The sequence below is a fragment of the Sander lucioperca genome, chromosome 10, assembly GCF_008315115.2.
Source record: "Sander lucioperca isolate FBNREF2018 chromosome 10, SLUC_FBN_1.2, whole genome shotgun sequence".
Classification (NCBI taxonomy): domain Eukaryota; kingdom Metazoa; phylum Chordata; class Actinopteri; order Perciformes; family Percidae; genus Sander; species Sander lucioperca.
In genome coordinates, this window is record NC_050182.1 from 696,429 (window position 1) to 721,938 (window position 25,510).

The following is a 25,510-nucleotide window of genomic DNA, read 5'->3' on the forward strand; positions in this document are numbered from 1 at the left end:
ACGGACACACACAAAGCGCGCACACACACACACACACACACAGACACACACGCACACACGTTTCATTGTCGATTAATATGTGGAGTTCCTGGATGAATGGATTAGTTGATTGGTCTCTAAAATGTCAGAGAATTTACTTTTCTTTCATAAAAAATTACTCAGACCGATTATCAAAAATAGTTGGTGATTAATTTAATAATTGACAAGTAATCAATTCATCGTTGCAGCTCTGTGAAACACACCGACTTTAGTATTCACCTTGGAACTGGATCAGCTCGATGGACGTCATCCTCTCCCCGTTTCGAAAGAAAACTGGACCCTAAACAGACAAAACTAATTTTAAATACACAAAAACGTATACGTAGACAAATACACATACATACACCAGCGTTTCAGGTGTGTTTCAGGTGTGTTTCAGGTGTGTTTTAGGTGTGTTTTTGGTGTGTTTTTGGTGTGTTTTCATGTGTGTTTCAGGTGTGTTTCAGGTGTGTTTTCATGTGTGTTTTAGGTGTGTTTCCGGTGTGTTTCAGGTGTGTTTTAGGTGTGTTTCAGGTGTGTTTCAGATGTGTTTTCATGTGTGTTTTCATGTGTGTTTTAGGATTTGTTTTAGGTAGAGCTGGGGGTAAACGATTATTTATTAAACGATTAATCGGGCGATTATTTTATCGATTAGTCGACTAATCTAACGACTAATTGGACGATTAATATAACGATTATTTTTCTGTTGCTCGATTAATAAAAACCATAATGCATCTCAAATAAATACCAAAAAATTCTTAATAATATATTTTATTAAACAATTTTGCACAGCAAAAAATCTTCTGCTTTACACAAAATAAAATTATTATTTTACTGTTATACAAAATGAAAGGCCAGCCTGTTTACTCTTTTACAGTACCAACATAACTCTCTTGTTCAAAAAAATCAAGTTGTAGTGCAAAAAAGAAAAACACTGTGCAGTGCACAGTACAGACATTCCTTGGATTGTTTAACACAACATAACAGTCCCAACATAAAACCTGATGCATAATCAAACTGACTCTCTTAACTGCTATTCTGTAGGTTTACATGCTAATGCAGCTGTGCACTTTGGTGGTGCTAGGCTAACCAACGCATCTTAGCTCTCTGTGAACGTTCACGTTAGCTAACGTTAGCTAACGTTAGCTACTATAGATAGCTGTGTTCTGCAGCTGTAAGCTAGCTACCATTCAAGCCAACATTAGATGATAACTAACGTTAGCTAAACACAGCTGCCTAGGCGCCAGTAGCTAGCTAACGTTAACGTTAGCTACTAACCTAGCACGAACAAACTGCACGGAGAGCTAAGATAGTTAGCTAGCACCACCTAAGTGCGCAGGCTACACAACACACTACACAAACATGAAATTAATTTAGCTAACGTTAGTACTTGGGACTATATTTTAAGTATTCCCATACCCTCGATGATTAAGGGTGAGCTGTTTTTTTAGGACTTCTTCTTTTCATGGGGCTTTTTGCAGGGCTTTGTTGGGAATTCTGTGAGGAGGTTGCTGTTTCCTGCAATGTTTTGGTCTCCCACATGTGTGTGTGGCGAAGCGTCGACGCAAAAATACGACGTCGACGTAATTTTGACGTCGATGCGTCGACGTAATCGACGCGTCGCTGCAGGCCTAGTTTTAGGTGTGTTTCAGGTGTGTTTCAGGTGTGTTTACGGTGTGTTTTAGGTGTGTTTCCGGTGTGTTTCCGGTGTGTTTCCGGTGTGTTTCAGGTGTGTTTTAGGTGTGTTTCAGGTGTGTTTCAGGTGTGTTTTCATGTGTGTTTCAGGTGTGTTTTCATGTGTGTTTTAGGATTTGTTTTAGGTGTGTTTCAGGTGTGTTTTAGGTGTGTTTCCGGTGTGTTTCAGGTGTGTTTCAGGTCTGTTTTAGGTGTGTTTCAGGTGTGTTTCAGGTGTGTTTTCATGTGTGTTTCAGGTGTGTTTTCATGTGTGTTTTAGGATTTGTTTTAGGTGTGTTTCAGGTGTGTTTTAGGTGTGTTTCAGGTGTGTTTCCGGTGTGTTTCCGGTGTGTTTCAGGTCTGTTTTAGGTGTGTTTCAGGTGTGTTTCAGGTGTGTTTTCATGTGTGTTTCAGGTGTGTTTTCATGTGTGTTTTAGGATTTGTTTTAGGTGTGTTTCAGGTGTGTTTCAGGTGTGTTTCAGGTGTGTTTCCGGTGTGTTTCCGGTGTGTTTCAGGTGTGTTTCAGGTCTGTTTTAGGTGTGTTTCAGGTGTGTTTCCGGTGTGTTTCCGGTGTGTTTCCGGTGTGTTTCAGGTCTGTTTTAGGTGTGTTTTAGGTGTGTTTCAGGTGTGTTTCAGGTGTGTTTTAGGTGTGTTTCAGGTGTGTTTCCGGTGTGTTTCAGGTGTGTTTTAGGTGTGTTTTAGGTGTGTTTTTGGTATGTTTTCATGTGTGTTTTCATGTGTGTTTCAGGTGTGTTTCATGTGTGTTTTAGGATTTGTTTCAGGTGTGTTTCAGGTGTGTTTCAGGTGTGTTTCAGGTGTGTTTCAGGTCTGTTTTAGGTCTGTTTCAGGTGTGTTTCAGGTGTGTTTTAGGTGTGTTTCAGGTGTGTTTCAGGTGTGTTTTAGGTGTGTTTTGGGTTTGTTTTAGGTGTGTTTTAGGTGTGTTTTCATGTGTGTTTTAGGTGTGTTTCAGGTGTGTTTCCGGTGTGTTTCCGGTGTGTTTCAGGTGTGTTTCAGGTGTGTTTCAGGTGTGTTTTCATGTGTGTTTCAGGTGTGTTTTCATGTGTGTTTTAGGATTTGTTTTAGGTGTGTTTCAGGTGTGATTCAGGTGTGTTTCCGGTGTGTTTCCGGTGTGTTTCAGGTGTGTTTCAGGTCTGTTTTAGGTGTGTTTCAGGTGTGTTTCCGGTGTGTTTCCGGTGTGTTTCAGGTGTGTTTCAGGTCTGTTTTAGGTGTGTTTCAGGTGTGTTTCAGGTGTGTTTTAGGTGTGTTTCAGGTGTGTTTCAGGTGTGTTTCCGGTGTGTTTCAGGTGTGTTTTAGGTGTGTTTTAGGTGTGTTTTTGGTGTGTTTTCATGTGTGTTTTCATGTGTGTTTCAGGTGTGTTTCATGTGTGTTTTAGGATTTGTTTCAGGTGTGTTTCAGGTGTGTTTCAGGTGTGTTTCAGGTGTGTTTCAGGTGTGTTTCCGGTGTGTTTCAGGTCTGTTTTAGGTGTGTTTCAGGTGTGTTTCAGGTGTGTTTTAGGTGTGTTTCAGGTGTGTTTCAGGTGTGTTTTTGGTGTGTTTTTGGTGTGTTTTAGGTGTGTTTTAGGTGTGTTTTCATGTGTGTTTTAGGATTCGTTTCAGGTGTGTTTCTGGTGCATTTTAGGATTTGTTTTAGGTGTGTTTCAGGTGTGTTTCCGGTGGGTTTTTGTTATGTTTTATGTGCTCACTGTGACTCCTTGGAACTGCGTCTGCTTCACGGCGTCCAGCAGCATCTTGTGAACTTCCTCCTCCCCAATGCTGCCGTTTCTCTGGCTGCCGTACTTCTCTATGTGCTTCACCGCCTCCAGCGCTTGACTCAGAGCTCTCGCGGCGACCCAGATGGCGTCGTAGGCGAAGCTATGGAGGGAGCTGCTGAACTTTGACCCGTCCTGGGTCAACTGGCGGAGGTACGAGTCCTCATAGTCCTGGGGAGTCTGCAGAGACACAGCAGCACAGCGCTCAGAGACAAGTTTATAACACTGCTGAATGAGCAGTATTCTGTTATTATTTTGGCCTGATGGTGGCGCTAGACAAAGGTTGTTGTAAAGATAACCTAATCTTCCATCTTTAGGCCGTGACTCCAGACAGACAAACATAATCAGGAGGTAATAACTAGGGATGCACCGAAATCCAGGATTCAGCTTCAGATTCGGCTGAATATTGGGCTTTCTGACGGGGTTGGGTTTCTGCTGAACCTTAGAATTTTTTCCCAGCGAACCGAACCCTACGCTTGCACTACGTGCGCTACGCTGGTCGACGTAATGACGGCACCGTTGATTACAGGAAGGTGTCTACGTAGGTGGAGCGTTCAATGCAGTAGGCTGTGAGAAAGTGAAAATGGAACTCGTGAGCAGAATAAGTGTAGTTTGGCAGTACTTTCAGTCAAAAAAAGGCCATTCAAGTCCAGCTACATGTTCAATTTACAATGCTGATTAGTCTGGTGGTGGCGAGGACCCTAAACTATACACAACATCACCGCTGTTACAACATCTGGTATGAAACATCTGAAAGAATACGAGTTGTGATGAAGGAATCTACAGACAGTAGCCAAAATGCAGCAACTTCAGGTACGGCAAAGGAAGGACAGTCACAGCTAAAAACTGGTGTTAACCAGTTGCGCAGTGGATATGACACATGCCTTTGGTGTGGGAGATCTGGGTTCAATTCCCACTGCGATACATCAACCAATGTGTCCCTGAGCAAGACACTTAACCCATAGTTGCTCCTCTGTAGTAGTAGTAGTGCGACATCTGACATATATAGCAATTGTAAGTCGCTTTGGATAAAAGCGTCAGCTAAATGACATGTAATGTAACCAGACAGTGCCTCTCACGGACTGTCAGCCGTTTTCTCGGCAAATGAGTTTCCTTACGGCCGGCTGCTGCTTGTTAGCTAACGTTAGCTTTCTAATTTCACCCTACATGCCTTCATCATACACTGGTTAGCCAAAATTTGCCAAACAAAATTGTCACTCATCTGGCAATAGCCAAGTGCTTTCCTACAATGTGAAAAGAGCGTGTGAATTCAACATTAAGTTGTTACATTTAACTATTTTAGAGGCTGTGGACGTTGTTTACGTCATTAATGTGTTTACTGTGTTAATGGACTGAGAGGATGGGAGGAGGATTCGATATTCGGATTCGGTATTCGGATTCGGTATTCGGATTCGGTTTTCGGATTCGGTATTCGGATTCGGCAGAATCTTAACCAATGGATTTGGTATTTGGCCAAACCCCAAAAATCTGGATTCAGTGCATCCCTAGTAATAACACACAGGAAGTGTTTCCTGACCCGTCCGGAGACTCCCGGTGTGTTGGTGTTGCTGAGCCGTCTGGTCTGTAGCCGGATGGATCCGCCTGCCGCCGTCTGCAGACTGTCGGCCGTGCAGCCGGGAACCTGCCGCCCCAGACTCCATCCAGATGCTCCTCCGTCCACAACCATCCACTGGTACCACGCTCCAAACATGTTCAGTCTGTAGGCCTGAAACACACAGACATTAAAGGGACAGTTCAGAAGTTTTGAAGTGTTTTTGTATAAGCTACTTCTCCACAGTCACTGGGCCCTATCTTGCACCCGGCGCAGCGCAAAGCCCAACGCAAGTATCTTTGTTAGTTTAAGATCAACAGAGTTGGCAGTTTCCCATTCAGCGCCCACGTCGTTTAAATATCAAATGCACCTATCTGTGGCCCATGGGCGTGCTGGTCTTATAGGGAGGTGTGTTCAGGTGCATTCTGGGCGTGCTGGTCTTACAGGGAGGTGTGTTCAGGTGCATCCTGGGCGTGCTGGTCTTATAGGGAGGTGTGTTCAGGTGCATTCTGGGCGTGCTGGTCTTACAGGGAGGGGTGTTCAGGTGCATTCTGGGCGTATTGCTATCTTGAGGCAGCGGGAAGTGATCGCACCATTGACCAACAAAAACCTGGTCTAAAATCAATAACGCAGCATTTCATTGTTATTTTAACAGAGCATTAGTAAAATACTCCTAGGCTCGTACACAGCGCGCGCACACTATGCTTGTTACACACACAGGGACGCACAGCAGCACACACACATGCAGAAGATTACAAATAAAAATATTATGGTGCAAATCCTCCATCATAACAGCAATGCTCCAAGGTCCAAACGCGCCTGGCTTTTAAAGGGAATGGGAGATGATCTCTGATTGGTTGATTGCATGTTACGCCCAAAACACACCTCTGATTAATGAAGACACTAAGTACAACCCTTTGGAACCATGCGCCTGGCGCACGGACCCTTTTTTCTGGCGTCAAACTAGCAAAAGTGGATTTGGACACGCCCTAAATGCACCTGCGCCAGGCGCTTCACGCCGTGCGCTTAGATCGTTAAAATAGGGCCCTTAGTCTCAAGTCAAGTCTGAAGTCACTCTGTGTGCGACTTAAGTGAGACTCGAGTCCAAGTCTCAAACTCGAGTTCCCATCTCTGCTTTTTGGCAATATACCGGCTAGACTAAAGGTCCCCAAAACCAGGGACAAATGGGGGTGTCCACCTACTTTTAGCATTCAAGTGTACTTACACAGCAGAAAACCTCAGAGGCAGAATCCTCGTCAAACTGCACCAGGATGATCCGAACGTCACTTTCCTGTCAAAAAAAACAAGTGAATATTTTCATTATCACATTAATATAAGTTTGGTTTTGGATCAAAGAGATTAGGTCTGCACAATATTTGTTATTTTAATCGTCATCGCGATATCAACTGCCGCAATAAACACATCGCAAAAGACACTCAGAGATTTACCTTCAGCCTCCTCAGGCTGCTGCAGACGTCTCCAGAGAGACTCTGTGTGGACACGACGTCAATGTCCGCCTTCAGCAGCTGTCTCAGCAGATCCCTCTTCATCTACACACACACACACACACACACACAATCACACTTGATTAATTAATCAGTTTGAGTCATTTTTTATGTAAAAACAGTAAATCTTCTCTGATGTCAGCTTGTTAAATGTGGATATTTTCTAGTTTCTTCTCTCCTCTGGGACAGGAAACTGAATATCTTTGAGTTGTGGACAAAACAAGACATTTGAGGACGTCATCTTGGGCTTTCTGGGAAACACTGATCCACATTTTTCACCATTTTCTGACATTTTAGAGATCATCCATTCAGTTTAGTTTCATGTGTTCACGCAAAACTTTCGTGCTCACACGAAACCTTCATGTGCAGAATTTTTGTCAAAGTTTAGTTTCTTGTTCACGCAAAACTTTTGTGTGAGCACATGAAAGCCGTATATTGATGTAGCCAGGGCCATACTGGAGACAGTGACAGCTAGAGAAAGGACTACAGTACAGGAGTTAGTTGCACTATTTTCGATACGACATTTAAAACAGATTTTAAAGTCTTGTCATCTGTTCCGGAGCAAGGGATACAGCGATTTGCATCGGGCAATTACTTTCATTTATGAACAGTTACAAACATCTGACCAACTCCACGGATATAGGTGGATGTACACAAAATGCAAGGAGAATGGATTAAACATAAAGAAAGAGAAAGTTTGATTAATTCTACAGAACCAAGGGGTGTTGAACGGGACATTTAAACGCTTAACGTGAAAAAGCTTAACGTGGTTTAATGTACCTAAACAACGATCAATGATCCCCAAATTTCTCTCTCATATTGCTCCTCATAACCACTGACAACCGTCAAAAAATCTAACCCAAAGTCCAATTATTATGCACGTTATCTGACATTAAGCGTTTCTGCTTCACATTTTCAGCAGGGCAGCAGAGCGGGTGTGGGTTGACTCTCCACGGTTCTCATGGGCTTTATAAGTTTAAGAATGTCCCTGTTGAACTCAGAGTGAGGAGACGGCTCTGTCACCGAAACTACTTTGCTAAAGGGCCTAATCCTAATTATATTTGGCACTCTTATGACAAATTGAAGCCTTTTGGCATCTATATAAACTCATCTTTAGCCGCCATCCTTTCTAACCGGAGCTCTTTGTTGCAGTACTTGCTAAATGTGGCACTGGCACTGTTCATAACAAAAAAATTATCAAGATGATGATTAGTTTAATGTGCTCACGTGAGCACATGAAACTAAACTTTAGATTTTTTTTTTGTTCATGTCCCCTCAGGGACTGTTTGTTATTTAATTAAGGGGCCACTGGAGGAGTTTTGTGGCCTCTAACCTAAAAAGACGTGACCTCTCCTTGTCAGTAATAATTTTCCTATGACCCTCCAAAATGATTTGAAAAAGAGGAATGACCCTCTCTTTGTGTGCAAGTTTGCACTTAGCAAAGAAGTACAGATAGCATTTGATTTTTACAGCCATGATGTACATGAGTTAACCTCTGCATTCTCATCTTACACATCCCACTCCTCTGTTATGGTGTGGTGGCCATTTCAGTAGATTTACTCACTAACATTGTTGTGGAAACACAATAAGCATGGAAACTAAATGCACACTTCCTGCATTACTGCATTACTTCAAATACTAAGTTCCTCCTCTAGTAAACTAGTATTCATATGAAATAAAACAATAAAACATTGAGACCATTCAGCAAAGGACGCTGGGATATAACCAATTCAACACTGGTTGCTATGGACTTGTCACTATCGTCATTGTATATTTTAGCACATTGGTAAAGCTGCCCAAGCTGAACATTATATTCCAAAACACACATGTTTATTTTTAAAGCAGATTTTAAGTTACATTGTAACAATTTAACAATTCGCCCTTATGAAATCCAATCGCGGCACGGCTGTTTTGGAACTCAATAGACAGACGCTTAAATTCAACTAAAATGTGATGGTGAACAATCAGTGTTGGACCTCCAGTCTGTTGAGATGCCTCTCCAAACTCACCATAAAACGTTAAGACGCGTTGAGAAAAAAGATCCGCATTTTGCCGTAATCCAATGACACGAAAAAAAAGTAATCCACAGCTGACACTTTGTATCCAGCAAGGCCGATACTAGCGTCACATACGAGGCCTTTCCACTTCGCCGTTTAAACAAAGTGGAATAAACGTATAAAAGTCCAAATCTACACAAAACCTGCAATCAATTAGTAAGCTGATATCACATTAATATACAGGGCATTTTGGAAACCTTTATTGCAAGGTTGGCACGGTAAGATGTCCAGACTAGTGCAACGGTAACTTTCGTTTTTTGCAGCCAGGTAATATTTTTTGCAGTATATGAAATGAGATGTATTATCTATCACCATTTAGTTGTTTTGTGTTATTTAAGATATTTATTTAATATCTGATCATGCCAGATGTAATTATTCCACTAATTTTTTAAACAATGCAATTACCCGTTTCAGCCACCAGGGGGCAGTGCTCCTCCTGCCCCCCCAGCAAACTCTGAGTATGCGGTCTGACCATCTGCTAGGGGGCCGAGACTGAGAGCTACATGGATAAATATGCACCAAACAAGCCACTTTGAAATTTTGCTCTTTTCATGAATAAGAAAGTTGGGTGACCCCCCCACCCAGACTAAAAAATGTTGGATGACCCTCCCCTCAGCATAAAATAAAAAGACATGACCCTCCCCTATTTTCCTCCGGTGGTCCATTCCATAAATACAGAACGGTCCCTTAGGGGCTCCGTAATCAACACATTAATGAAGGCTAAAAACAATCGTTAGTGTAAGCATCACCTCTGAGAGGCGGTGTCCGTCCTGCGTAACGACACCGACTCTGGTCCACTTGTAGCGCTGCAGCAGCTTCACCGCGGCCTGGTTCAGGGCTCGGTCCGATGGCAGCGTGCTGAACAGGTTCCCGTACCACTTCCTGTTGGACAGGCTCGGGGACGAGGCCGCAAAAGATACCTGAGACAGCAGAGAGGACACGGAGCAGCGGAGAGTTACCTGTCTTAATCAGCGTCAGAAAAGAAGTCTTCAGATCCTTTATTACGTATAACCCCTCCTGAAAACTTTCTACAGTATATCAGAACTATGACAAAAGAACGACGAGCATGGCCTATGGTCATGAAGGCTGGGTCATGACCGAAAGAACGAGATCCAGGGTACAAGCGGCTGAAAAGTAGAGCTGCTGCTCCTTCGCGTTGAAAGTTGTGGTGGTTTGGGCATCTGGTAAGGATGCCCCCTGGGCGCCTCCCTAGGGAGGTGTTCCAGGCACGTCCAGCTGGGAGGAGGCCTCGGGGAAGACCCAGGACTAGGTGGAGGGATTATATCTCCACCCTGGCCTGGGAACGCCTCGGGATCCCCCGGTCTGAGCTGGTTAATGGGGCTCGGTTGGAACACACAAAAAACACAAAAACACTGAAAAAAGTGAGCAAAAACATAATTAAAAAAACACCAAAAAAGTGACAAAAAAATGTAAATAAAATCGACAAAACCGTTGAGAAAAGTATAGAAAAAGAACAACAAAATGTTGAAATTTCGACTCAGAGAAACACAAAGTTGCATGTCGACCGTAAACTGTCTGTTGTTTTTTTTCAGTACTTTTGGCCGTCTTTTTCGACACTTTTGCCGCTTTCCCCTGATGTTTCTGTCACTTTTTTCAGCGTTTTTCTATTTTTTTACATTTTTTTGTCACTTTTCCCGATGTTTTCGTCGATTTTTTTCTGCACTTTTTTGAACTTTTTGTTGTTTTTTTTCCAACGTTCTTTTATCAATGTTTTTTTCACTTGCTATAAAATTCACCCAAATTCAACCAAAGTAGTGAACTGATCATTTATTTTACTTTGACAGTTTGGTTGAAAGAAATCCAAATTTCTGATATAGAAACTTTTTGAAAATGGGTCAAATTTGACCCGAGGACATCAGGAGGCTTAAAGGTATAGTGCTAAAGGAATTTTAAGTATTGACAACTAAACTGTCGGCGTGTGCACATGATACAAGGCTTGTCCCCCCCCCCCCCCCACACACACACACACACACACACACACACACACACACAGCTGCTAGTAACCAAGGAGACGCGGAGGATTAAAATAACATGATGGACTCTTCAGAAGAGATCATTATCTTCACTCGAGTTTCTGCACGGGAAAGTCAACGTACGCCACATGAACATGGCCATACTGAGAAATACAGAGAGAGTTGTGTGGAGCTGAAAATTCAAAAAAAGTCAAAGGTACAACACTGTGTACATATCGTCATCTCAGAGCGAAGGAACTACTCATCCCATAAACCACCGCACACCACTGAACAAAGGAAGCTAACGTTAGCTAACAATTAGCTAACAGCTAATTCGGCTAACCGCTAGCTGAGACAGCATGTAATAACTTTAAAAGACCCTCAAAATAGAACCTGAAAATAACCGTTAACATATATAACGGCTTATGTAGCCGGCTTTACCCAGTGTTAAGTTTGAGTTAACGTTATTTTAGACTGAATCAAGCTGTCAGCTAGCGGTTAGCCGAATTAGCTGTTAGCTAAACTAACTTTAGCTTCCCGGTGGAGGCTAACGTCAGAAGCGTGGAACTGATCGTGATTCGTGCAGTGTCGTAAATCCTCGTGACGGATCGTACAGGCAGCTCCCCCCCCCCCTCCTCACCAGCATGAGCTCCACCAATCAGAGGCATCACTGTGAGATTGTGGGATTGTTCAGGATTGTGGGTAATGAAGTACTTATCCAAGACATCGCGAATAAAAGACATTTATCTCTAAACAAGGGTAGTGCCCCATGATTTGTGGCGTCTATATGAGCATATACAATCGCTTAGTTATGTCGGCAAGCTGGTTTTAAGTCTACCATCGACGGTTACGATTTTATGGCTTATACTGCAACTGTCAATGGAGAAATTGCATTGTATTTTTACTTCCGGAACCCGCTGTGGGCGGGACTGTTGTGCTCTGTTGGGCTGGGTAAAGGATTCTGACAGCCAGGCTCTCATTGGCTAGTTGTTAGCCAATCAGCTTCAAACAGCTTAGCTTGTTGAATATTAATGAGAACTGGCAGAAATCGAGCTGAGTCTTCCTGCAGGCTTTCTATACCACGCTAGAATGGCTTGAAACAAGGTAACCAAGGCATTTTTTCCACAAAAAATGTTACAGAGTGCATGGTAGAACTTCAGACATTACCACAAAGTAATGCAATACGTGTGGCAGGGCACCTTTAAAGGTCCTATATCATGCTCATGTTCAGCTTCACACTTGTATTTTGGGTTTCTACTAGAACATCTTTACATGCTTTAATGTTCAAAAAACACATTATTTTCTCATACTGTCTCCCTGAATATACCTGTATTCACCCTCTGTCTGCAACTCTTCGTTTTAGTGCCTGTCTCTTTAAGACCCCTCCCAAGATCTTCCGCATCTGCGCTCTCAGAGTTTCAGTACCACCATTGCAGCCGGGGAATGAATGTAACAGCACTGTAGCGCCATTTTCTACCTATAGTGTAGTTGTGACATCACAACCGTACGGAAGTCCTGACGGCTCGTTTAAAGGCACAGTTTCTGAATATGGGGTGTGTGCATTTCTCTGTGGATTGAGTGTTTTAATACTTTCACAATTCGCAATATTAAGATCTTTTTACTCTGCCACTGTGGAGAGTATCCTGACGCATGAGTATGGCAGCGTGGTATAGAAATAGCTGTGAGAAGGACAGGAAGGCCCTCCAAAGAGTGATCCGTGCTGCTGAGCGTTGTTGCGGCACAGCTCTCCTATCTCTGGATGAACTCTATCAGAAGAGATGTTGGAGTAGGGCTGTCAAGGCTTTAAAAGACACCTCCCACCCTGGCAGCTGCCTATTTCAGCTGCTGAAATCAGGCAAGCAATTCAGGAGCATCATGGCAAATACGGAAAGACTCACGAGGAGTTTTAATCCACAACCCGTTAGGCTCCTGAATCAAAACATGACAAACTGCTCAACGCACCTTGCACTTTAAGCCCTGGATCTACTTTAGTGAGCACTTTAGTAGTACAAGGTTTTATTATACTGTATTTATGAGTAGGGGTATCTGGGTGGTATATTTTTATTTTTAGTTTCTTATTAATTTATGTTTTTAACTTGACTTTTACTCTATAATCTTGATTATGTTATTAGTTATGAGATAGCACAGTTGGAGTGGAGTCAGGAATTCATTTCACTGCTTGTTGTTAAGTGTATGACTATGCATGTGACAAATAAACTTGAAACTTGAAAGACAGTATTTATATAGCACCTGAACCTGCTTTATAATACAAAATACATGGAAATCTTACTTTTTATAATATGGGACCTTTAAGTAAAAGTCTGTAAGTATACTAGGTAAGTAAGTGCTAATGTGTGTGAGATGTGTACCTGCAGCAGGTTGAGAGCCGGCAGAGAGCGAGCAATGAGCGCCGTCACAGACGGACACACGCCTCCAAACAGCATCAGATACTTTGGTCCCGCCCACATGGCGTCGAACAGCGCTCTGAGGGACTCGGCAGGGTCGCACTGCGAGACATGATGAACACATGAAATACTGTGAGACATGATGAACACATGAAATACTGACCACTACGGCTGGGACGATATGCTTTTTGTCCCGATTCGGTTCTTTTACCGATACATGGGATTTGTGTTGGGATTTTAATTAATCGATTGCTTGGACTATAAAATGTCCCAGTTTCTCAAAGTCAAAAGGAGATGTCTTTAAAGGTCCCATGACATGCCGCTCTTTGGATGCTTTTATATAGGCCTTAGTGGTCCCCTAATACTGTATCTGAAGTCTCTTTTATATAGACCTTAGTGGTCCCCTAATACTGTATCTGAAGTCTCTTTTATATAGACCTTAGTGGTCCCCTAATACTGTATCTGAAGTCTCTTTTATATAGGCCTTAGTGGTCCCCTAATACTGTATCTGAAGTCTCTTTTATATAGACCTTAGTGGTCCCCTAATACTGTATCTGAAGTCTCTTTCCCTAAATTCAGCCTTGGTGCAGAATTACAGCCACTAGAGCCAGTCCCACAATGAGCTTTCCTTAGGATGTGCCATTTCTGTGTCTGTAGCTTTAAATGCTATTGAGGAGGAGAGAGGGGGGGCAAGGTGGAGGGTGGTGTGGCCTTGACCAACTGGCACTTTGCTCATTTTAAAGTCATGATGTCTCTCTCTCTCTCTCATGGGTGAGCCAAATTCTCTGGGCCCTTATGACATCATAAAGGGAAGATTCCAGATCGGTCCATCTGAGCTTTCATTTTCTCATAGTCAGAGCAGGATACCCAGGGCTCAGTTTACACCTATCACCATTTCTAGCCACTGGGGGACCATAGGCAGGCTGGGGGAACGCATATTAATGTTAAAAATGAGTGAAATTTCCATGCCATGGGACCTTTAACGGGAGATACCCCAGGCAAAATAATTACATCATGCAATAAAGGGAGATTTCACTTTTTTTTTTTTTTTTCAAATGTAGACCAGGTCCAGATCTAGAATGGCTTTCACAAATCTGAAACTGTGTTTTTAAGAATCTTTAGCCTCTCTGTGATAATTTGTGACAGATTTGACAAGCCTAGGTGTAGTGGTTTTGGATCTGGACCTGGTCTAATGTGGTCTACATATTGGAGAAAAAAAAAAACTGTGAAATCTCCCTTTATTGCGTTCTCATAAAGACAATAAAGCTTTCACAAATCTAAAAGTATGTTTTAGACATAATTAATAATGCACCTTAATGACTAACACTCTTAGTCGCTTAGCTGCTACTCTCCACTGCACTTTAATACTCTCTGCCCAAGCTCCTCCTATATGTCTGTATGCTGTATTTTATGTTTTTTATCGTATTCATTTACTTGTTTTATACTGACACTAGCTGGGGGAACGATATTTAATTTTTTGTATGCACGGAAGTACATAGGCGCCGATACTGTGGGTGCTCCGGAGCACGAGCACCCACGGAAAACACTGAGCACCCAGTGTTCCAGACTGCCAGTAGGCTACATTCATTTAAAATTAAACATTGCAGTTGGTGCTAAGTGGAGCGTCTGTCATAGTGTGATTGGTTATGTCGGTGGCATTGATTCTTAATTTCCCCACGGTTATGTGTCAGTTAAACTTCTCATCTCCAATCCTATCTGTATCTGTGAGAAGTGGAGCTGTCCTGAGATGAAAGTCTACTTTACGCTTAATTATCGAGTTAATAGGCGTGTGTGTTCGTGTCGGCCGCTGTGCATTTTCTAAGGTTCTGAAATGCAAACCATTTTTGACTACTACTTTTTTAAAGGGCGTGGAAAAAAACGGAGGAAAAAATAAATCAGCGCCTATGTGGAAGTACACATCACGACAATGAAGTACATCTTGATCTTGATCACTTGATCTTAGTCTAGGTACATTTCCCCCCAGCTGTGACAGTGTGAGACCGACCTGCGAGTCCAGCAACTGGAGCTGGATCTCATAGTCCCCCAGAGGCGCCGCTTGTCTCTTCAGGTCCTGCAGAGCGAGCCGGACAGCCGGGGCCACGCCGGCGCTCCGGTTCCCAGGCATCATCCACAGCACCGGCAAAGGGTGGCGGAGCTGAGCCAGCACCGGCACCAGCACCGGTGTCGGCCCGACAACCAGCCAGCAGACCAGCAGCAGTCGGAAGGACTCCGCCCGGCCACGCCAATGCATCCTGACCCCCCCCCCACACACACACACCACCCACCCAGGCCCAGCCTGGGGCGGAGGCAGTATGGGCAAAGGCTAGGGAAGCCGGCAGTCCAAGTGAGTGAAGAACAGGTACAGATAATTAGAAGATAAACAACAAAAATGTGGAGAAAAAAACGCAAAAACTTTGAAATAAATGTTGCAACAAAAAAAGTAGGAAGGAAAATGGTGTCCTCGACGACAGAAAAAGCAACTAACGAGATGAAGAAAGCGCCAAAGCGACGGAAAGGCGTGAAAATAGACAAAATAGTGTAAAAACGACGAGAAAAAAAGCTTTAAAACCGTCGAAATAAGTGTAAAAAAAACGACAAATAAAGAGCTAGAAACGGCTCAATAAGCGCCAAACAAACCAAAGAGAGAGCGATGAAAACGTGTCGGAAAAGATTTTGGGGGGAAAACCCCGACAAACCCAGCTGATATCTTGCCTGTAGGGCACCACATGGGTTACACCACACCACACCGGCTCTGCCTCCGCCCGGCCACGCCGCTCTGGCTGCGGGGACCTTTCCTCTCCGACTCCTGCAAGGAAACTGTGACTGTAATCCTCTCTATACTACACCAAACCGTTTGTGACTGTAATACTCTCTAAGCAGCTGAGGAGATAAAAGGATCAACGTGGACACAAGATGTCACCGGGATCCTCTGCACACTCTCCCAACACTTCATGCCGTGTGCAGGTTGAACTTTTATTTTTTTTCTGGGTCAAAATTTCAAATTAGAACTTTGTGACGTTTTTGTCACTTTTTCCTGATATTTTAGTCACTTTTTTCCAATTTTCTTTCTCACAAAGTTCCGATTTTATTGTCGATGTTTGTGTCGATTTTTCTGCACTGTTTTTTTGTTGACGTTTTTGTTATTTTTTTTCCAACATTTTTTTTTCACTTTTTTCCAACGTTCTTTGTCAACGTTGTCAAAGAACAACGTTTGGGGGACTACCGATGAAAATTAGCACTTTCGAGCTAACTCGGGCACATTTACAATGTTTTAATGTTAATTAATGTTCACTGTCCCCTTTCAATTAAAGAAATAAATCAAAAAATAAATCAAAATGTCAAATGCTATAAAATTGAACACAGCCAAATTGAAAACAATGAAAGTAGGCATTTATTTTACTTGTAAAGAGTAACGGTTGTATGGAACCATCCACGTTATGTTTTTAGACAATTTGATTGAAAGAAACCCAAATTTCTTATATAGAAACTTTTCGAAAATGGGTCAAATTTGACCCGAGGACAACAGGAGGGTTAATGGAGTGAATTCACAAAATGAAATTATGTAAACTATAAAGACAGCAGCCCCACTGAGCGCCCTGCAGCACTCAATCTATCACACAAAACTAATCTGTTTACAACAAAAGCTATATACAAGTGTAGAATACAAATATACAAGGTTGTATATGTGTATTCTTCACTTATATACAGTATATGTACAATATTTCATTCCTAAGTATATTTTTTGAGTAGGTGTTCTGCTATTTATATCATCTTATTTTATTATTTCTAGTATATTTTTTTATATTATCTGTATGTGTGTATGTTCTTATAACTTGCTGCTTTACAGTCATTTCCCAGTTTGGGATCGATCTATCTATCTATCTATCTATCTATAACAAAAACATTCAGTATCATGTTATGTGAAAAGCTTATTGTAATAAGCAGTTTTTCAAGTTATAACTTGAAAAAGTTATCGTTTATCACGTTATAATTAGGGCTGTCAAACGATTCATTTTTTTTAATCACGATTAATCGCTGAATTGCTATAGTTAATCACGATTAATCGCATGTTTTATCACGATTAAAATTCTATTATTTTGCATTTCAGAACAGTTTTAAGTACATATTAACAATGGAAAGCCATTCTGACCAGTGGACCTTGATTGGAAAGTTACTTTATGGACTTCATTTTAATATCTGTATTTGTTCATTATTTATTTATTTACTGTAAACAAAAGAAAAATGTGTGAATCTGTCATTATTGCACAATTCCTCCAAGTACCTAACTAAAAAACTAAAAATCCCTATCCTTACCAGTACGGTTGGGCATCGGTTGGGTTTTTTCCAAAATCGGTGCTAAAGTGATACTTTTAAAACAGTGCCGGTGCCTGAACCGGTACTTTTTAATAAAGTTTTAAAAAAAGAAAACAAAATAATAATAATAACAGTCAGCAGCTTGTTTATTGCTAAGGCCATATGGTCAAAATTAAAGATTTAACAATAAGGGATAACTATAACTTATAACAATAACTTATTTCACCAGTAAATTGCTGTTGAACGACAAAAACAAGCACCAGATGGGAAAATGGTATTTTACAATAACTTTGAATGCACCACGAGGCTACCAGTTTCAAGTGAACGCACCGTCTGTGTTGTTTAATTCCGACAACGGCAGCTGCTGCGCTGCAGAGCAGACTGTTAGGTCCTGCTGTTGGAATCCTCTCCAGTGAAATACAGTCACATTTTACACTGTTTAACATTAGCTGTCAGCATTTTAACCCTGTTTAATCCAGCTGCTAGCTAAAGGTAGGCTAACGTTACCTGCTGTCGAGTGTAGTGTAAAGTCAGGCACCGAAATTTTCATTCTTATTCAGTCCCGTTACTACCGTTTATGTCAGCACCGGTGCCCTATTGGCAACGTATTTCGGTACCCAACCCTACTTACCAGAGTCAATATAGTGTGCAGTAACTTCTAAATAATGTTGATTACTCACTGACGTCCAGTGATCACCGGTTAATGAGACAATAATATGTAAAAATAAATAAATGGCGGCATGCGATAAAAAAAAAAAAAAAAAAGCGTTATGCTCGGCCCTTAATCGCATTGCGATTAACGCGTTAATGCTGACAGCCCTAGTTATAACATGACAAGTTCCACATTATAAAAGGGATAAATAGTATATGATGATAAGTTTGAATGTTGTAATAATGTGAAAATATCTTGTTAAGACGTGCACAATGAGTTCTCGACTGCATAAACACATTAAAGTGCTCATATTATGCTTTTTCCCTTTCCTTTATTGTGTTATAAAATCCACGCGGGGCGTCTGGGCCCTGTAGAAAGGTATTTACTATGGGCCACTCCCTGCATCCACAGCTATTCATTCTAGCATCTTTTTGGGCCTGAGTGAAGGGGGACTGAGTACCCAGGGCCCTCGTGTGAGGACACGAGGGCCCTGGGTACTCAGTCCCCCTTCTTCCCCCCCAGTTCAACAGCCCTGCTTACCACCTCCAATTAAAAAACACTGTTCACAAACTGCTCCAAACAGCTCTCCTTTACTTCAGAGACAACGTGGTCCCTTTGGAACACACGTTATAATGCTCACCTAGCTGCTAGCATGGCACGCCCTCATACTCTGCTTCTGACTGGCTAGTAGTCCTTACCTAGCTACTGTCAGGGCACGCCCTCATACTCTGCTTCTGACTGGTTAGTAGTCCTTACCTAGGTACTGTCAGGGCACGCCCTCATACTCTGCTTCTGACTGGCTAGTAGTCCTTACCTAGCTACTGACCATGTGCGACTCCCAACAAAGATGTTACAGCAGTGAGAGGTCTCACTCTGTAGCTAAAACAGAGACCTGAACACAGGGTGAAAAGAGGAGCTGCAGCAATGTGCAGTACAACAAAAATATGGTGTTTTTTGAAAATTAAACCATGTAAACCTATTCTGGTACAACCTCTAAATACAATTATGAACCTGAAAATGAGCAGAATATGAGCACTTTAAGAGATAAAGCACTGCATGGTGGAGGTCTGCGCTCTTCTAGTTGTCAAATGATCTCGGCTCATTCCTACAGAGGAAACTGGACACAACATCAGGGAAACAAACATTTTTTGTTTTTTACTCGATTAAAAAACACATTTTCAGAACGTCAGACTTCAGGCACATAAGCCCCCTATTTATACTGTAGACCAGCAGGTAGAAAACCAAAGTTAGGACTCAAAATAAGATTCAGAAAAACACAACTGTACTTTGATGGAAAATAGATTAAATTAATGAGCTTGAAAAAGCCATCTTCAATCTTCAATCGACTATTTTTTATTTCTATCATTTGTTCATTGAACCCCTTTTAGCAAATTACAGCAGATTAAACTTTACATTCTGAGGATTTCCAAAACATAATCAGTTTGGGCAGATCACTAATCCAGCAGTGATAAAGATGATCTCTGTCTACATGCGTCTTAATTATCTTCAGGGGGATTTCAGACTTAGTCTGAGTCTCCGTGGGTCCGTTTTGAATCGGGTCTGTCCTTTAAAAAATGGTTATTTCGGCACTTAAGGATTTGTGAGTTTTTCCCCGGGTCATTTCCAATTTGCAGCCAAGATTTTGGACTTGTTAACACCTCAAACATATCTTATATATCAAACTCATTTCAGCAGCAGTCTCTAAATTTCCAAATTGATTATTCATTAAAGAAGCCCCTGCAGTCCCTGCTCGTTAGTGCATCAACTCATTTCCATAAAGTTATTTTTTAACAGCGATGCACCGAATCCAGGATTCGGCTTCGGCTGAATATTGGGCTTTTTGACGAGGTTCGGTTTCTGCCGCATTACGCTGGTCGACGTAATGACGGCGCCGTTGATTACAGGAAGGTGTTTACGTAGGTGGAGCGTTCAATACAGTAGGCTGTGAGAAAGTAAAAATGGAACTTGTGAGCAGAAAAAGTGTAGTTTGTCAGTACTTTCAGTCAAAAGAAGGCCATTCAAGTCCAGCTACATGTTCAATTTACAATGCTGATTAGTCTGGTGGTGGCGAGGACCCTAAACTATACACAACATCACCGCTGTTACAACATCTGGTATGAAACATGCGGAAGAATACGAGTTGTGATGAAGGAATCTACAGACAGCAGCCAAAATGCAGCAACTTCAGGTACGGCAAAGGAAGGACAGTCACTGTTTACTTCATTAATGAGTTTACTGTGTTCATGGACTGAGGATGGGACGAGGATTCAGCAGAATCTCAACCAGGGGATTCGGTAGAACCCCAAAAATCTGGATTCGGTGCATCCCTAATTTTTAACAATAAAAACAAATGTTGACTAAGCGTTGACTGTAAAGTTTCAAGTCTCTTCAGGTTGATATATAAATAAATGATCTGAAACTAAAGGGAAGAAGTCATTTTCTTCTAGCTCACCCAGTAAGAGTGTGCACCCCATGTAGGCCGAGTCCTTTGCAGCGGTAGGGGTTCGAATCTGACCTGCTGCCCTTTGCTGCGTGTCCTCCCCCATCTCTCTCCCCCTTTCCTGTCTATCCACTGTCACTATATAATAAAGGGAAAAGCCCCCAAAAAATAGAAAATAAAAGAAATGTTTTTTCTCATTTGGTGGGTTTGTCTCTCTCTTTTACTGGCCGCAGATTCCAAACCAACACGGGTCAGAAGAGTTTCTAAATGTCTCCGGTTTAGAGGCTCGGAAACGCCAGAGCAGGGGGAATGAGAGGGGGAACCATCAGAGAAGGGGAAATGAGAGGGGGAAACGCCAGAGCAGGGGGAATGAGAGGGGGAAACATCAGAGAAGGGGAAATGAGAGGGGGAAACGCCAGAGCAGGGGGAATGAGAGGGGGAAACGCCAGAGCAGGGGGAATGAGAGGGGGAAACGCCAGAGCAGGGGGAATGAGAGGAGGAAACGCCAGAGCAGGGGGATGAGAGGAGGAAACGTCAGAGCAGGGGGAATGAGAGGGGTAAACATCAGAGAAGGGGGAATGAGAGGGGGAAACACCAGAGCAGGGGGAATGAGAGGGGGAAACGCCAGAGCAGGGGAATGAGAGGAGGAAACGTCAGAGCAGGGGGAATGAGAGGGGGAAACATCAGAGAAGGGGGAATGAGAGGGGGAAACACCAGAGAAGGGGGAATGAGAGGGGGGAACGCCAGAGCAGGGGAATGAGAGGAGGAAACGTCAGAGCAGGGGGAATGAGAGGGGGGAAACATCAGAGAAGGGGGAATGAGAGGGGGGAAACGCCAGAGCAGGGGGATGAGAGGGGGAAACGCCAGAGCAGGGGGAATGAGAGGGGGAAACGCCAGAGCAGGGGGAATGAGAGGAGGAAACGCCAGAGCAGGGGGAATGAGAGGGGAAAACGTAGGCAAAGATATAGAGCTCAACAGTCCCGCCCACAGTGGGTTCCGGAAGTAAAAATACAATGCAATTTCTCCATTGACAAATTGGGAGTATAAGCCATAAAATCGTATTTGTCCTTTGTTCAGTGGTGCGCGGTGGTTTATGGGATGAGTAGTTCCTTCGCTCTGAGATGACGATATGTACACAGTCTTGTACCTTTTACTTTTTGGGGATTTTCTGTTTGTTTTTTTTTTACTCGAAATGATACGTTGTATGCTTGAGTCACGTCCCATCTGGTTAGCCTAAGGCATGGTCTAAAACTCTTTATATACAGATTTTTCCAGACGTCAATGGGAGAAATGAACAGGAAATTTACTTCAGGAACCCAAGGTCTCTGGGAGGAGGGGTGGGACTGTTGAGCTCTATTCCTTTTTAACCAAAACGTAGCAACGTGAGTGAAACCTTAGTCAGAATATTGTCTTTTCAGAATAAGAGCAAACATGTTTGCACATAACGTTTAAATAATGAGTGATGCATCATTTCAAAAATGATCAGCACGTGTGGAAATAATTCCAGCCACAGCTCCTCTGAGTGTCCTCGCCATGCTCCATGCAGTTTGTAAAGAGCTACATCAACTCTGTCCTTTAGGGGGCTCTCTGGGCCGTCCAGTCTGACGGCCGAGTCCCCTACCTCTGCCGCCGCCGCCGCCGCCTCTTCCTCCTCCTCCTCCTCCTCCCTTCTTCCTCTTGTGTCCCGGTCTCTGTCCGCTGAGCCCCCCTGCCTCCTCCCTGCTGGCTGCCTGAGCCCACAGGGCGTCGTAGCAGCCCGGCGCCTGGTATCCGTGCTGGCTGGCGTCCAGCGGCTCTCTGCAGAGCAGGATCCAGATGGCGGGCACGTTCCTGCTGACAGTGAGACTGTCGAGGCCGGCGGCGGGCTCCAGCGGCTCCCACACCTCGTCCACGCGGCTGAACAGCAGCCGCGTGAGCTGGTGCAGCCCCTTCACGCGCCGCTTCACGATCTCGACGCACGTGACTGCCTTAGACACGCCTTTCCCGGTCGCCGTGAAGACGATGTGTTGGCAGAGCGGCCGGCCCGCTGCTTCCGGTTGACCCAGTGCAGCCACGCCCCCGTCCTCGGCCGCGGGGCGGGGTTTGGCCTCCACGCGGCTCAGAGCGTAACGCAGCAGGTTGCGGATCTTGCTGCCGTCTTTGACGCGGACCTCTGGCGTGTCGGGGGGGAGGCCGGGGAACGGACAGACGCACGGCTGCTCCACCGTCCGAGCTTTACTGTAGTTCTCCATCTGCAGACAGACAGAGGACAGACAGGCGAGGATTTAGGACAGAAGTCAGCATGACATCATGACTTCGCATAAACATACACGCCCACTTTCGTAAGCCAAGTGGCGTGTTATCTGTACGCATTATGAGCTATCCGCGTGGATGTCGACGCTGCATACAGCGAACGTAAGCAAACACGCCACATGGCGCGTTATCGCAAGAAGAAAGCGACGGTTGGGTTTAGGATAGAGCTGGGCGATATGGAGAAAATCAGATATCACGATATTTTTGACTAAATACCTCGATGTCGACATTGTGGCGATATCGTAGGTTTGACAATTGGTGCTTTCACAAAATATACACACAATGAATGTGTGTAATGCAGCCTTTCAAACCAGTTTGCAGATTATCTGTATCTGCGTTTTATTTGCCTGATAACCAATAAAGTTAATGAAAGGAAATCATTTCTTTTACTGAACAAATTGAACATAAGAGGCTGTCTAGAAACAGAATGACCGTTCCTCTTAAAGTGCAGTTCATTCATATTTTCTTCCAACAAACACAAAAATCTCGGGAGAGTGTTTAGCGATGTGTTCATCGCACCGGTTGATATCGCTATGACGATAAATAAACAATATATTGTGCAGCCCTAGACAGAGTCCATGTGCGGTTAGTTACAAAGTTACTATTGCTAAACCCACCAGACTCCATTTAAAAAAGGACTACTTTTAGCGTGTATAGAGCCAACATATTCTCACATGTAAATCAGTAAACTATGTGTTTATTTCAACCAAAACTAGAGTTGTGATGGTTGGAAAAGAGGAAAGACGAGACAAAACGGCTTTTCATAGTTTATTTTGTTTCTGTCGACTTCCAAGTTTGACGAACGTCAGTCAGACTGACCAGTTTTGGTGAAGACAGCAGTTAGTCTGTACAATTAAACTAAAACAGACCGTTTTTTGTGTATTACATGTACGCCTAATTAATAAGTACGTCGTAATAATTCAAAAACGTGTAAAACAAACGTTGTGCCATGAGTTTAAGTTCACCGGTGACAAAGTAAACGTTAAATCTACAGTATTTGTAATGGAGTTCGGCGCGGGGACTTTTCTGAACGTTACAGGCGCTTTGAGGCTCGACAAAAGTAGGGCTTGCAAAGAAAAGATGAAACTAAACGTTGTTTCACTGAACTCATCCAACAGACACGTCAGTAGTTCAGATAGGTTGAAGAAACTGACAGAAAACAACTAAACCGACTTCGTTATCGGCTGTATTAACATGTGGGGCTAAGCTACATGCTAATTGGCTTAGCTTATGTTCACGGAAATTTGCTGAATACAAAGACACCAGAGCCCTGATAAAAGTGTGACTTATTTCTTATAATATCGATTCAAATACATTAATTGTAAGTTCATAATCTTACCAGGTCGGTGGTTATTTTGAATGGCTACTGAACTCTCCACATGTTTACTTCTGCTGCGACACTTTACGTTACCGTATCACGATGAGAACTGTCGTGAAGGCCGGCAGCTTCTTAACTCCTGTGTGGAGGAAGTATTCGGAGCCTTTACTGCAGTAAAAGTACTAATACCACACACTTCAAATACTCTGTTGCAGTAAAAAAAAAAAAAAAAAAAAAAAACGCACTGAAAATGTTACTTCAGTCTAAGTATGTAAGTAACATTACAGCCAGAACTACTCCTTTCGGACACATAGGCGTAATTTATGTTACACTACACTGTGTGTGTGTGTGTGTGTGTGTGTGTTGTATGGAATCATCTGTGTTATAATAATAATGGGAAATTACAATGTTTTCACTCTGTTGTTAGTACACACAGGCCTGAATTACCCACACATGCGCAGTACCTCTACATGCACTGATGGAGAGATGTCAGAGTGGGGGGGCTGCCCATGGAAAGGCTCCCCGAGCAGTTGAGGGTTCTGTGCCTTGCTCAAGAGCTCTCCACCCAAGCATCTCTCCAGCTACCAGTCCACCACCATACTTTGGTCCGTATGGGGACTTGAACCAGCAACCTTCTGGCTCCCAACCCAACCCCCTACTGACTGAGCTACTGCCTCCCCAAATCAGGTAGTTAACCCTTGACTTGTCCTCCCGCCGACCGGGAAACTTAGTTTTTCTGGGTCAAAATTTAAAATACAAACTTTTTTTTCAACGTTTTCAACGTTTCAACTTTTCTCGAAGTTTTTGTAAATTTTTTCTGAGCTTTTTGACGTTTTTGTTGTTTTCCCCCCATGTTTTTGAATCTTTTTCTTCTATCGTTCTTCTATCTTTTTTTTTTTTTTTCAAATGCTATAAAATTTAATAAAAAAATCCCAAATTCAATGAAAGTAGTGAACTGATCATTTATTTTACTTGTGAGGAGCTTTGTACGGAACCATCCACGTTATTTTTCTTTTGACAATTTGGTTGAAAGAAACCCAAATTTCTGATATAGAAACTTTTTGAAAATGGGTCAGATTTGACCCGAGGACACCAGGAGGGATAACCTTTTTGAGAGCTATTTATTTATTTATTTATCTGCTCTAGCTTTTCTAACGTTTCAGACACAGACACGGAAACAGTAACGGTCCAAAATGAGGTGAAATTGCATTCTTTTTTTATTGAAAAATGTCACATTTTCCTCCAGACCCCCTGCCTCATATGTGGACCTTAAGTCTTCCCCAAACCTAGAGGAAATAATGCATGTATGTGACATTATGGGATAGTTAATACTTAAGCATTAATGTTCCTACTTTTGCTACAATCAAAAAAAGATCTGAATGAAACTCCTCCCATCCCATCAGGCAGCGAGTGTCCACGTCCGTAGTGACATCACTGGTTACCCGGCAACTTGTAGTCCACACGATTGGCTGCTGAGAAGTCAAAAGGTCCAGAGAGTAAGGGGGTGAGAATCACCAGAGGCCCCCGCGATAGGATATTTCT

The 25,510-nt window shown here is 43.0% G+C and overlaps 2 protein-coding genes across 3 annotated transcripts in view; both read right to left on the reverse strand.

Annotated features, from left to right (window-relative positions):
- The window catches only part of LOC116051192 (gamma-aminobutyric acid type B receptor subunit 2-like), a 36,800-nt gene extending 21,449 nt beyond the window's left edge, over positions 1-15,351 (reverse strand). Inside the window, exons 1-8 of one of the 2 annotated variants that reach the window (XM_036005796.1) lie at positions 14,958-15,351; positions 12,917-13,054; positions 9,324-9,494; positions 6,461-6,562; positions 6,238-6,303; positions 4,998-5,186; positions 3,395-3,640; positions 259-319 (exon numbers count right to left, since the gene is read on the reverse strand). In XM_036005796.1, the coding sequence (XP_035861689.1) occupies positions 259-319; positions 3,395-3,640; positions 4,998-5,186; positions 6,238-6,303; positions 6,461-6,562; positions 9,324-9,494; positions 12,917-13,054; positions 14,958-15,203 (1,219 nt within the window). In that variant the 5' untranslated portion in view covers positions 15,204-15,351. The remainder of the gene's footprint in view (positions 1-258; positions 320-3,394; positions 3,641-4,997; positions 5,187-6,237; positions 6,304-6,460; positions 6,563-9,323; positions 9,495-12,916; positions 13,055-14,957) is intronic. The other variant, XM_031301438.2, reaches the window with a different exon arrangement.
- A 6,279-nt stretch (positions 15,352-21,630) lies between these two features.
- Positions 21,631-24,176, reverse strand: rpp25l (ribonuclease P/MRP 25 subunit-like). The gene is made up of 2 exons (XM_031301442.2): positions 23,990-24,176; positions 21,631-22,589 (listed from the first exon to the last, which is right to left on the reverse strand). The coding sequence occupies exon 2, from the start codon at positions 22,587-22,589 to the stop codon at positions 21,921-21,923; it is 669 nt and encodes a 222-aa protein (XP_031157302.1). The 5' UTR covers positions 23,990-24,176; the 3' UTR covers positions 21,631-21,920.
- Positions 24,177-25,510: the final 1,334 nt, after the last annotated feature.